The following is a 12,349-nucleotide window of genomic DNA, read 5'->3' as shown; positions in this document are numbered from 1 at the left end:
ATTGCCGTAAAATTGTCATTCTTTTTTTTTAAAATTAATTTTGAAAAGAATTTTAAAAATTAAATTATTTTTAAAAAAAACCCGTTACTTTAGAGATATCAATATTCAACTGCAAAATCATGAATGTTCTTCGCACCAATCTATGAATAATTATAATCGTACTACTTCTATAGCTCTAATGAATATATTGTAAAATCGAATATCGATGTGCTATTTTAGGAGCATCAACAAGATATGATTTTTTTTTCATTCTCAGTTGGTTACAACCTCGTGATGACAACATATTATAATTCATAAAAGAAGATAGAGATGAATACAGAGAATTCACAAGTGCCAATAACCAAATGAAATTTTCATTGAAATCAATCATCTATTTATAGGAGAAATAGCATAATAAAAATCATTACATACGTTATCTTATCATATTTATCTTGATCACAAATCTAACTAAATAACCACAATCATGTACAACAAGAAATTATCTATGATACCATTAACTTATTATTTAAATACCTATTTCCAAGCATAACTTCGTTTGAATAAAACAATAAAACTGCTTTTGAAAAATTAAAATTTATCTTTGATTTAACAAGAATGCTTTTTTAGATCATAATAATGACGATTGCACCTCAAGTCAAAGAAAGCGATATAAAATGAAAAAATAGTTAAAACCATGAACTTATTTTCAACATCTGTCCAAGGGAACGTCAAATTTTACCAGTTCTCTATAATTTACTAATAAAGAAATAATCACGGTATAAAGGTCACGAGTTTATTCCAAACTTGTACCAAATTAGTAATACCAGTATAATCAACCCTATATTTTTTCCCTTTGGTGAACAAAAACTTTAATTTTTTTTTTTAAAAAAAATGTCTAAAATCAACTATTTTATTATTAAATTAATCCATAATTCTTCTCCAAGTTATGTGAGTAATGCCAACAGACCCAACAAATAAATTTCGAAATTAGTTACATATATAAATATAAAAAAAATTGTGGAAAAATAAATATGTTTGTTTATTATATTATTATTCTAAACTTTTGTTCAAAGACAGGCGTGAAGACTGTGAATTCGAACAAATAAAGCAAAAGACCAATATAAAAATAATATTTTGTTGGAAAAAAATAAATATATTTGTTATTCTAAACTTTTGTTCAAAGGTTGGTGTGAAGACTCTGAATTTTAATAAATAAAGCAAAAAAAGACCAATCGACATTGACTCTTACAATCAACGACAAACAGGTACTGTGTACCTTTATTATTACTGTTGTAGTGTATTAATTCGGAATCTAGCTGCCCGTAGTATATCTCACTGCTGCCCGTCCTCACACGCTCTCTCTGACACGGTCAGCTTTTTTCTCTAAAATAACCTATGTAAAGTTGTAAACCACTTTCTTCTCCGCCACCACGTCCAGAAGGCGGCGTGTATGTCCGGTTGGAGTAGCAGCGACGCCACCTGTGCATACATATATACGCAGAAAGGTTGCGGGTATTGATTTTGAGGAGGAATAATGGGTCAGGGCCTGAGTTGCGGAAGTGGGGAGGAATTGGGATTGTTTAGCGCCGTGCAACTGGGAGATTTGGAAACTGTTAAGGAAGTTATGGGCAAGAATTCAGCTCTTGTTCACAGCTCCACGGTGTATGATCGCAACTCGGCTTTGCATATTGCTGCAGACAATGGCCAGATCGAGGTGGGATTCTTGATTTTTCTTTTCTAGGATTATGAAATTTATTCGGATGTTTAGTTTGGTTTATGGTGATTTTTCTTTTGTGGGTTTCAGGTTCTTTCTTTTCTTCTGGACGTATCTTTCAAACCGGATGTGTTGAATCGATTCAAGCAGGTGCCTTTGTATTTCTTTTCTCCTTTTATTTCGTGTATAAATAAATAATGTATGGTTGAGTGTAAAGTTAGGAGTTTGAATCGGAAATTATGGATGTGTAGTCCTTCGCACGTAGACCTCCCATGATTTTGATATTGCCGGCAACTTATTTATTTTATTGTGGGATGGGAATATTTTCTGGTTTTAAAAATATTTGCATATGATTTTTCAACATTTTTTTCTGTGAGTGCTACTACTGGCTACTTAAATATTTGATCTTGGGTGTGATTCTGTTGTTTGTAGACTCCATTGATGTTGGCTGCGATGCGTGGCGATATCTCCTGCGTTAATAAGCTGATTGAAGCTGGTGCCAATGTAAGCATTCCAAACTAAGTGCCATTCTCTGACTCTCCGAATACACCAAAAATTGTGCTAATTCTAATGTAAAGAACCTGAAATAATAATGAGTGGAGCGATGCAAGTTTTATACAAAACTTCAAATATATAAAACCAATAATTTCTGAAACTAATTCTCAGTGGCGTGAAGGGTGAAGTTTAATGTTATTTTACATTCCTAACTTTGAGCTTTGGAAACAGATTTTAATGTTTGATGCACGTAGTGGGAGAACCTGCTTGCACTATGCTGCTTACTATGGCCACTCCGGCTGCCTTCAGGCCATTTTATCCGCTGCCAGCACCTCCCCAGTGGCTGCTTCTTGGTAGGCCTTCTCCGACTTTGATTAAACTAGTATGAAATAGTGAAATTCCTTCCAATCTTTCATTATAAGTCGCAGTTCTAATCAGTTTCTCTGTTTTTTGCAAAAAATTGTTTTAGGGGATATTCCCGTTTCGTTAGCATCAGAGATCGTAAAGGAGCGACACCGTTGCACTTGGCGGCTCGTCAAAGACATCCTGAATGTGTTCACGTATTGTTGGGCAATGGAGCCCTTGTTTCTGCTTCAACTGGTGGATACGGGTAGGGTAATGTTGTCAATTCAAGTCCATAGTCGTGCCCTTGGTGTATTTGACATGGTTTTTCTAATTACCTTGTGCTATACTACAGCTTTGCGGGTAGTAATCCCCTGCATTTTGCTGCAAGAGGAGGCTCTCTTGATTGCATTAGAGAATTGCTGGCTTGGGGTGCAGATCGAATTCAGCGAGACGCATCAGGGTATTTTTCTTGTGCTTTTCATTAGTTTTTGATGTACAGAAAAAGCAATTTAACATTTGGTTAATATTTTTCATGCTTGTCTCAATACAATATCATTTACTTGTCAGCTTCTTCATGTCAAATTTCTTCAAGGAATACTGTTTTATTACTATTGTCATATTGAAGGAAGAAACTTTCAAGAAAAATAGACGAAGGCAGTTTTTTCATAATATCGGTTTTCTTATTTCTCGAAGTTTATGTATGAAGAGTTTATTTCTCTCAACCGTGCACTCTATTTCATTAGTTAATACACATTTCATTTTCCAATCAACGTAACATAAAATGAGGATTTTGTTTAACATTATTTAGGAGAATACCGTACACAATAGCTTTAAGGCATCACCATGAAGCATGTGCAGCTTTGCTGAATCCTTCATCCCCGGAGCCTCTTGTCTGGCCATCATCTTTGAAATTCATAGGTGAGCTTAATCAGGAGGCAAAATCTCTGTTGGAACATGCCCTGATGGAGGCCAATAGAGAGAAGGAGAAAACGATATTAAAAGGAACCGTTTATTCGCTGCCATCTCCATCAGCATCTGACTCTGGTATTGATGATAACATGTCTGAGGTAATCCACTATTATCTCTGTAAGACGTTCCTTCCTATCTTCTGTTTCTTCCTTGACCTCTGTTCGGATGTTTTTACGCTTTGGCTTCTATTTCTTGAATGTGTCATATTGGACGAGGACTTATTGGTTTATGTGTCACCATTTCAAGATAAACTATAAATACGTCACAAGAATTTTACATAAAGGTCCATGATCCAATCTTGGCAAATATGTATTGTTTCGAAGGAATCATGTGATCTATCCAAATTTTCTTATGTAGGCAAGTGACTCGGAGCTTTGCTGCATATGTTTTGATCAAGCTTGCGCCATTGAAGTTCAAGAATGTGGGCACCGAATGTGTGCGCATTGCACACTCGCCTTGTGCTGTCACAACAAGCCCAACCCTACAACCGCGTGCCACTCTGTACCCGTTTGCCCTTTCTGCAGAAGTAGCATTGTCAAATTAGTGGTGGCTAAGGTTGTCGAAACTGAAAATGACAATCCTAGAAAATCTTGGAGGTCTCGGAATTTGAGTGAGGGAAGTAGCAGCTTTAAGGGCATATCTTTTGGGAAAATGGGTGGCCGTGGTTCAGGCAGAATCATAGCCGAGAAAGAATGGCTCGATAAACCATTAACGCTCGATACATAGCAGCCAGCACTCGACCGTCGAATTGGGATCGAAGCGGATCATATTCTCTTCAAGTATAGTTACACAGAGCTTAAGAAATAAGTGAATAATTCACATTAGCAGGTGTGAATCACTTCGTCGTAAATAGGAAGGTGGTGTTGATTCTTTTCAATCTTGAACTTCAAAATTATTAGTTGCTTCCCTATTTTGTGAAACTTGTAACAAAAATACGTAAGAAGGTTTTCGTGAGCTTAGTTAATGAATGTGTACTGTTGTACATATTGCCCCTTTCATGAAACTTAATCAGAGTGTAAAAATAAATATTTAGTATAGTAGATTATATTTAAATATATTTTGTAGTTATTTTTGCGAGAATTTTATTCGAGATGTTTTTTTTTTCATGAAAGTAAATAGTATTCATTAGAATATATATTAAGATATCAAGGAATTGCAAAAGAATTAATGATGAAATTGTGTACACTAAAAGATAAAAACTTGTGTGAGACGGTCTTACGGGTTGTATTTTTTGAGACGGATCTCTTATTTGGGTCATCTATGAAAAAATATTATTTTTTATGTTAAGAGTATTATTTTTTATTGTGAATATCGGTATGATTGATCTGTCTAACAAATAAAGATTCGTGAGATCGTCTCACAAAAAACTTACTCCCGCTAAAAAACGATAGTAAATTCATGCTAAACGAGATTAATAACTTACACAAGCTTTAACTAAAATAGGGTGGGGTAAATTCATGCTCCACACTTACAATCATTGTACACCATTTTAAAACAATTTGAAATACATATATTTTTTAAATTATTGGCGTATAATCATTGCGATTTTTTTTTTATTGGTATAGAATAACTTGTTCGTTAAAATATCAATCTGGCAAGATGAATAATTTGGAAATTCATCAGGATTCAAGTGCTATTTCGTTAAAATATTGACAATAAAACCATATGGGAAAAATCTGAGCCAAATAAAATTACTGCAGCAATAGATTTTTTCTTTGGATGTTCCCCGATGATGGATAAGCTTCGTTAAAATCTTAATAGGAATAATTCAGTAGGACAAAATCTTAGTGAAAGAAAAAGAGCATGACATATCTCGCTACTTTTTAATTATCTAATTAAATACATTGTGATGAAAAATCATGTGAGAGAAACCATAGACAAGGAAAAAACTACAAATTTTATTGTTCTCCCTACAGTAAACATCACTTGAAATTTCAGTATCGAATAAATAAAACGACAACACATTCTCAATGATATTTTTTAGCTCTATTTTTATCATCTTCAATGTTGGAAACATTTCTTTGCAATAATAACAAATGAGAAATTATATCGCAAAAATCTTATTGTTATTAATTAAAAATATTTTATGATAAATTTAAAATATTTCCAACATATTTTCAACCTCTTCCAAAAAATCATTGTAGTTCATTTGTCGCATCGATATCTTTCAACACATGAACTTTGGCTCCAAGCCAAAAATTAATATCCAATGAGATATTTCATCATAATCAATTGGCATAATATTTACACCATATTCTCAAAGTCATATAGTGCATCCTCAAAATATGACGCATTTATTCTCAAAATTGAAAATTTGGTTTTAATAGTTGATTTGAGCCAAAATAATTCAACTAAACTATTTTGTTTTGAACAACATATTTATAAGTCAAAAAATAAGAATTCGTAAAATATTACTTATTTATTTCAAATACTATGTGGATTCCTTGTCAATTTGAGTTAATGATAGCAATATCAAATTTAATAAGTCAAAAAATAAGAATTCGTAAAATATTAAAATCTTCTGGATCTTTGCCTAAAAGAATCAGTCTATCATGAATATCATTTCACATTGAATTTTTTGTTCCTAAATTTGCAATACATACAAGAAAACATGTAATAAAATTCTTTATCAATGATTTTAAAACAATAATAAAACTTTAAAATAAATGCCAATTTTAATCAAATAACTTTGAAAAAAAAAGTCAAAAATTATATTCACGATCAAAATTGAGAAATATCAAAATTTAGGAAATAAAAATCTAACAATCCAATATGTCTTGGAAAAATCTCAAATTAGAAAAATCATCACCAAATTGCATAAAAAATTAATGCAATATCTCATGCAATTTATTGACTAATAAAATAAATTCACAAAATTTCATGTCATCAAAAAATTTAAATCAATATTTAGAAGTTTATATAATTAATACATTAGGTTTATACACCAAACTAAAAATATAAATTATCATTATCGAATCAACTAAATAATAAAATCAAATATCGAAAAAGTTACAAAAACATATGCCCATTTACGACCTGATAAATAACTATTATTTTTGTTAATTCAAGAATTTTATGTTTTGGTGTTAATAAATAATTAAGATAAAACTGATTTTAGCTAAAACTGATCTACATTTGAACTCAAAACTGAAATATCCCTTAAGATAATCTAGTCTAGTCGAATTAAACTGACTCAGATTACCAATTTATCAATTTTCTTCGTTTAGTTTCTAAGAATCAGTTTACATCATAAGCCCAAACTGATAATTGGATAAGGTGACGATTTTTACTGAGAATCAAGCATTCAACTTCCGAATATCCGAACTGAAAAATTCAATCAATCGAGCACAATTTACAAAGAATTATATATGATCATCAATGATCATTTAGTTTCATGATATAACAGTATTATAAATCATTATATCTAAATAGCAATTTGTATATTGTTTATCCGCATTTATTTATTAGCTAACCGAGAATGAAAATAAATCTCATTTCGTTGATGTTGTCGAAGTAGTACAATATGTTGTTAATACCCAATTTAACAATATATTCGTTGGTGCTCTAAAAATAGCACAATTATAATTATTGATACACTGTTGTCAGTGAAGTATCGTAATGTTTATGGCTATAAAGTAGCACGATATTATTTTATATTGAGAATCAAAAGAGATTAATGAGAAATTCAAAGAAATTCATGATTAAGATATAATATAAAATCTAATATATTGATAATATTAAGAGATTGATGAATTAGATCTAATATAATATCTAGTATGTTGATATCAATAATTTTTTTTATAGAGAAAAATATCATAATAAACATATTATTTTGATAACAAATGTAAAAAAATAATGATAATTATTTCTAACAAAAAAGTTCACAAGAGCCAACAATCAGACGTAATTTTTGTTGAAATCACTCATCTTATTTACTTTTTATTGTAAAAATTGGTAGAGTTGACTCATCTAAAAAATAAAGATATGTGATACCATTTCACAAGAGACATATTCAACAAACTTATATCGTCTTAAAGTTCTACATGTGTGTACTTTCAAAATTCATTTCCAATTATATGAGGTCGTTCGAATAAAGTCCAAAAATAAATCCATGAGAACTTAGTCTCAAAATGAACAATATCATAAAAAGACTTGCATACGAAGTTCATTATAACAAAACTCCTTTCAAGTGCAAACCCGAATTTCTCTTATGGGTCTTTATGTATACAATGTAAGACTCATGTACTCAATGATATGACATATCTTGAGTGATTTCAGTCTCCAAATATCGACTCGATGGATGCTACATATATAAGTAGTATTCTCATCTACCTAATCATGTGCTGAGCGTATCAAAACACTTACTATCCATATATATAACATGAACAAAACCCCATACAACAATGAAATTTTACAGCCTAAAAATTGCACCAATAAATACATCTTACGAGCAATAAGAAAACAGTTGTATCCAAGTATAGGCAACTTGAATTGTTGGTCCAATATTAATGATTGTGTGACAGATTCCACCACCATTACTGATACATATCTGATATCTACTCCATCCCCAACTACAAATGCATTTATTCCCTTTATTTGTTCGATTGGTTAGCAGTTCAGAATTTAGGGTTCGACCACATTGCAACTCCCTACAATTTCGAGGAATTTTTTAAGCAACCTGGCGTCCATATATTGCCATGTTACATCTATTTCTATCAGTCACTCAATTTCAAATATAAAAATTCTTAATATATAATCAAGTATTTATATTATTTTAACAACCCACTTCTATTAATTAAATGTATTGGTTATTAACGCACTCATTAAATAAGGATAAATCGAGAACTATTTTTCTAATAATTTTCTTGATATATATGAAAATACAAATAAACCTAAATATAGGAGATTGTGTGAGTATTTATCAGATGATTAGGTTTTTATTATAGAAGTTCACATTAATTTCATGGCCTCTTCTATTACTTACACGCATTTCAAGCTCTTAATACGTAAAATTTAAGCTCCCCAAACCATAAAAAGGTAGTAATAATTAACAAAAAAATATTTCTTGGGATGTCATTTATTTCAAAAAAAATATTACAATTTTCTATGGCAACAGGTAATTGAGAAATGTTCATCTTTACAATAAAGGACTTCCCCAAAGAACAAACGACCAAGTTTCTCTTAAATCTCAAAACTTGGTTGTTTTCATAGAAGAAAATAAAAAATGGGTGTCCCCTACTTTTTTTTTCTTGAACATCAAATACTATTATTCTACTTGGTTCTCACAAATTATGCACAAGATCTCCAAATTCTTCCCTCCAAAGAGATGACAATAATCGAGACATCGTCGTGGTAGCGACGTCTATCACCTTGTGGTATCTCGAGCAACTCATGAAAATCCATACCTGAAATCGAACATAAACAGCAGATGCAACGTTTTAGCATACATTCCATATCAAACATTCTATTGAACGTAAAAGTTACGTGCGTACCTGCTCGTTTTGCTGCACGAAACAACAGTTCCTCAACCAGGTGTTGTGCAGGATCTCCCTCAGGTGACCAAGAAATGAAAAGTTCGACTTCTGACACAGCTTCTTCATTTGTGAAGTATTGGTAAAGTCCATCCGACGACAGTATTAGAAACCGATCTCGTGATCCTAATCGGTGATGGTGAAGTGAAGGGATGCAATTTATATATGGAGACTTCCCTACATAGTCGATTCTAAACATTTCTAGCAGTGCATCGTTCCATTTAGGCTGCAGAAACACAATCGAACAGCAAAATGAACAATAGAACTGACGAAACATTGAAAATAAAATAAAACTCGATAGAAGTATTTGATGAATTCTATCATTCAAAGAGAGACAAACAAGCCAAATTTTCTTCTTTAGCTACATTTCAAAAAAATCTACTCCGCTCTTTAGCAAATGTATTTTAGCCAATCAATTTCTATATAATCTCTACAAAATTCCTACAGGTAAAAAGGAAAGCTGTTACTAATGTGAAATCAGCTATATCTTTTTCCGTGTCGGGTCCCAAAAAGGAGACAAAAACCAGAAAAACAACCAATTGTCCCACAGGAATTCGAACTTTATACTAAGATTATTAACTCGTGTAGGTGTATATCGCATTCGGATGATAGTGAATTACGTAAATGTTTGATCATAAAAATATTAACGGAGAGTTGGAAAAAGCGAAAATATGCCTTTAGACATGTAATGAAAAGCCAATTTTCTCTGCCTCGGGGCGTTCTAACGGGTTCTCAAAATACACCACTTGTCTTACTTTCGATCTCTACTCATTGGTGGAACATTTCAGTTTCATGAATAAAAGTGGAATCTGATTATTAAAAAAACTAACATGCCACACCTGTTTGAGAAAACCAGCACCAAAAGCCCGGGTAACCTTTAGCGAGCCTTTTACACGGTCATTGATCACAGCCGAAGCATCATCGGGATGCTCGTTTTTAATCCTCACAACTTCCTGGAAACAAAACACAACAATATGCAGCAAAATGATCAATCAAACATAAGCAACGCCAGAACAAATGAATGAAAATGGGTTTCATTCGAGGGGTTTTACCTCTTCAATTGAGGTGCTATGATCCATGGTTAACTGGAAACTAGCCAAACTCGGCTGCAAATTTGACCTATCACCATCGAAAGACTCGAGATCATACAACGTTTCCTCATTGATTCTCTCCAAATCCTGTCTCCAAAGATCAGGCTCTTTCTTCAGAGCCAAAACAGCTCGACTATCGCCCACATTCAACAGGTAAAGGTCGTCTCCCTTCATCAACATCACAAGAACACAAGAACCCATCAAGGCCAACTCAGGATTATCCATAACTATTTTATCAGCAAGATCAAGATAAGCATCTTCTGTTTTCTGCAATGCCTGCGAAAGAGCTTTTAACACTTCAGCATGATTAGTCGCACCTGCGCCATTCAACCTGTTTTTGTTCAATTGCTCCTTTAATCTTCTATCCAGTTCCAATCTTTCCCGATCCCATTCACACCTCCATCTCTTCTGATTCTCCTCCCACTTTTTCGCCACGCTACGGTACTTAATCTTTGAATGTCTACCCCTCCTTTTCTTGTACCAATTGTCCTCGTTTATATGAGGGTAATTCTCTTGTTCTAAACATTTTGAGCAGCTATTAATCGCCCTATCCCGCAAAGAATCATCAGTCAAAATAGGATTTGGATTAAAATCCGTTTTTATAAAACTGGAATTATCTGTTGCAGAAGATGGATTTGAAATGGATGAATTATCAGACTTGTTATTCTCATCCCAAAGCAGACCTTTCAGCTCTTTATGTACAGCTGAATACAAATTGGACAACAGATAATCCGGTGCATCGGGGCCATTAAATCCATCGTAAATCCCCACGAAAACCCATCCATGTTCCTCGGAAACTACGACATGAACTCGATCCTCGCCGGCTTTTCCCTGAGCCCACTGAAGATTCTGGTTTTCTAGTGAATCACAGTCATCCAAACTACATTCGCTGCTGAAATTAACACTACTGAATGTTAATTCATTTTGCTTTTCCGAACCCACCATCCAATCGTGTTCTTTCATCGAAACAACGCCTTTGATTGGTGCAACAATGGATTTCTGACCTCTATTGATGCCTTTCGAGATGGCCCGTTTAACGGCCCGAATGAACGACCCTTTTCTCGATCTGTGCCGGAACGCAAATCCGCCATGGGAATAGCTTCTCTTGAACTGATCAGAGCCGCCGTTGTCAAGAGGGCCTGAGAACATCCCACGATCAAGTGGGCCCGACATGAAGCCTCTCTCAATCGGGCCTGACATGAATCCCCTCTCCATCGGGCATGAATTCGGAATCAAGCCGGAGTTATACAACGGTCCAGAATAAATCGACGAATTTCTCGGTACGAGCTGAAGAGGGATGGAAGCAAAGGAGGTTGAGCCCTCAAACGCGGAGGCCCGGTCTATACTGTTGTAAGAGTAAAGGTCGAGCGAAGCCGTGGAGAGCGGGGTTGAAGTATTGGCACTCACGGCAGCGCCCGAAATCGACTTAAACGTCGTCGTTGCGGGTTCGTCGAATTCGGAATGAACTTTAGAGGATGAGAGCCGCTCCAACTCTGGCCGGACGTAGCAGAATGAATGACCCAGATCATCCAAAGGGTCCGATATCATCATACCCGCCGCCATATCCTTCCTCCTACGCCGTGCATAGTCGTCGCTGGGATCCATTCCGGTGAAACAAACCGTCATCTTCCCCACTCCGTTGCCCATTTTACTCACTTGTTCCAAAGCAGAAAAAAAAAAACAAAAGAACAAAAAAAAACTCAAATACTGAAAACAGAGAGAATGGAGTAACTTCAGTTGAAACCGAGCAATAAAATGTGCAATAATGAGTAGGAGACAATAAGCTGGTGAGAGGCGTTGACTTTGTTGTTTGATTGAGAGAATAAAAACAGAGGACTGGAATCGGGGGCGAGGTGGATGCTTTTCCCCCCATTTGTTTTGTATTTTTTTATTATTATTATTATTATTTGAGGAAGGGGACAGAGGTTGACTGCTAAAGGTTGAAACTTTGATAGTTGGACGGGGTAAGGTTTCGTTTCCCCACACGCATTACGCTGCGCGTGCCCATACATTCAACTTAGTTATATTAATTTAAAATATTGTTATGCTAAATTTTCGATTATCAAAAGCTAGCAATTTTTCACACATAATTTACATAAAATGTAAAAAATACTTTGGATTTCGGTTTCAAAATTGTTCATTTAATTTTTTAACAGTTTCGATTAAAAAAAATAGCGTTTTACATGTTTCCTAATAGAAAATAATAATAAATTATACAATATATA

At 33.9% G+C, this 12,349-nt stretch overlaps 2 protein-coding genes across 3 annotated transcripts; one reads left to right on the top strand and one right to left on the bottom strand.

The window, feature by feature from the left end:
* The first annotated feature begins 1,308 nt into the window (after positions 1-1,308).
* On the top strand, positions 1,309-4,466 carry LOC140957465 (putative E3 ubiquitin-protein ligase XBAT31). 2 transcript variants are annotated; one of them, XM_073414751.1, is made up of 8 exons: positions 1,309-1,693; positions 1,784-1,843; positions 2,126-2,197; positions 2,420-2,541; positions 2,658-2,798; positions 2,898-2,993; positions 3,342-3,600; positions 3,860-4,466. In XM_073414751.1, the coding sequence occupies exons 1-8, from the start codon at positions 1,514-1,516 to the stop codon at positions 4,226-4,228; spliced, it is 1,299 nt and encodes a 432-aa protein (XP_073270852.1). In that variant the 5' UTR covers positions 1,309-1,513; the 3' UTR covers positions 4,229-4,466. The 2 variants fall into 2 exon arrangements, with proteins under 2 accessions (XP_073270852.1, XP_073270851.1); XM_073414750.1 differs by having other exon boundaries at positions 1,310-1,693; positions 2,886-2,993.
* Positions 4,467-8,622: 4,156 nt separating this feature from the next.
* Positions 8,623-11,982, bottom strand: LOC140957317 (probable protein phosphatase 2C 23). Its single transcript, XM_073414518.1, has 4 exons — positions 10,086-11,982; positions 9,873-9,986; positions 8,995-9,259; positions 8,623-8,907 (listed from the first exon to the last, which is right to left on the bottom strand). Exons 1-4 carry the CDS (start codon positions 11,769-11,771, stop codon positions 8,792-8,794), a joined length of 2,181 nt encoding a protein of 726 aa, XP_073270619.1. The 5' UTR covers positions 11,772-11,982; the 3' UTR covers positions 8,623-8,791.
* Positions 11,983-12,349: the final 367 nt, after the last annotated feature.

The sequence above is a fragment of the Primulina huaijiensis genome, chromosome 14 (genome assembly GCF_012295235.1).
Source record: "Primulina huaijiensis isolate GDHJ02 chromosome 14, ASM1229523v2, whole genome shotgun sequence".
NCBI classification, from domain to species: Eukaryota; Viridiplantae; Streptophyta; class Magnoliopsida; order Lamiales; family Gesneriaceae; genus Primulina; species Primulina huaijiensis.
The sequence above is the reverse complement of the archived record's forward strand: the minus strand, read 5'-3'. Positions and strand labels throughout refer to the sequence as shown.

Coding starts and splice junctions, on each gene's coding strand:
- LOC140957465 (XM_073414750.1), top strand. CDS start 1,514: ATGGGTCAGGGCCTGAGTTGCGGAAGTGGGGAGGAATTGGGATTGTTT. Junction 1,694..1,783: donor CAGACAATGGCCAGATCGAG/GTGGGATTCTTG, acceptor TGTGGGTTTCAG/GTTCTTTCTTTTCTTCTGGA. Junction 2,799..2,885: donor GCTTCAACTGGTGGATACGG/GTAGGGTAATGT, acceptor GCTATACTACAG/CTTTGCGGGTAGTAATCCCC.
- LOC140957317 (XM_073414518.1), bottom strand. CDS start 11,771: ATGGGCAACGGAGTGGGGAAGATGACGGTTTGTTTCACCGGAATGGAT. Junction 9,987..10,085: donor ATAGCACCTCAATTGAAGAG/GTAAAACCCCTC, acceptor TTTTGTTTCCAG/GAAGTTGTGAGGATTAAAAA. Junction 8,908..8,994: donor TCGTGCAGCAAAACGAGCAG/GTACGCACGTAA, acceptor GTTCGATTTCAG/GTATGGATTTTCATGAGTTG.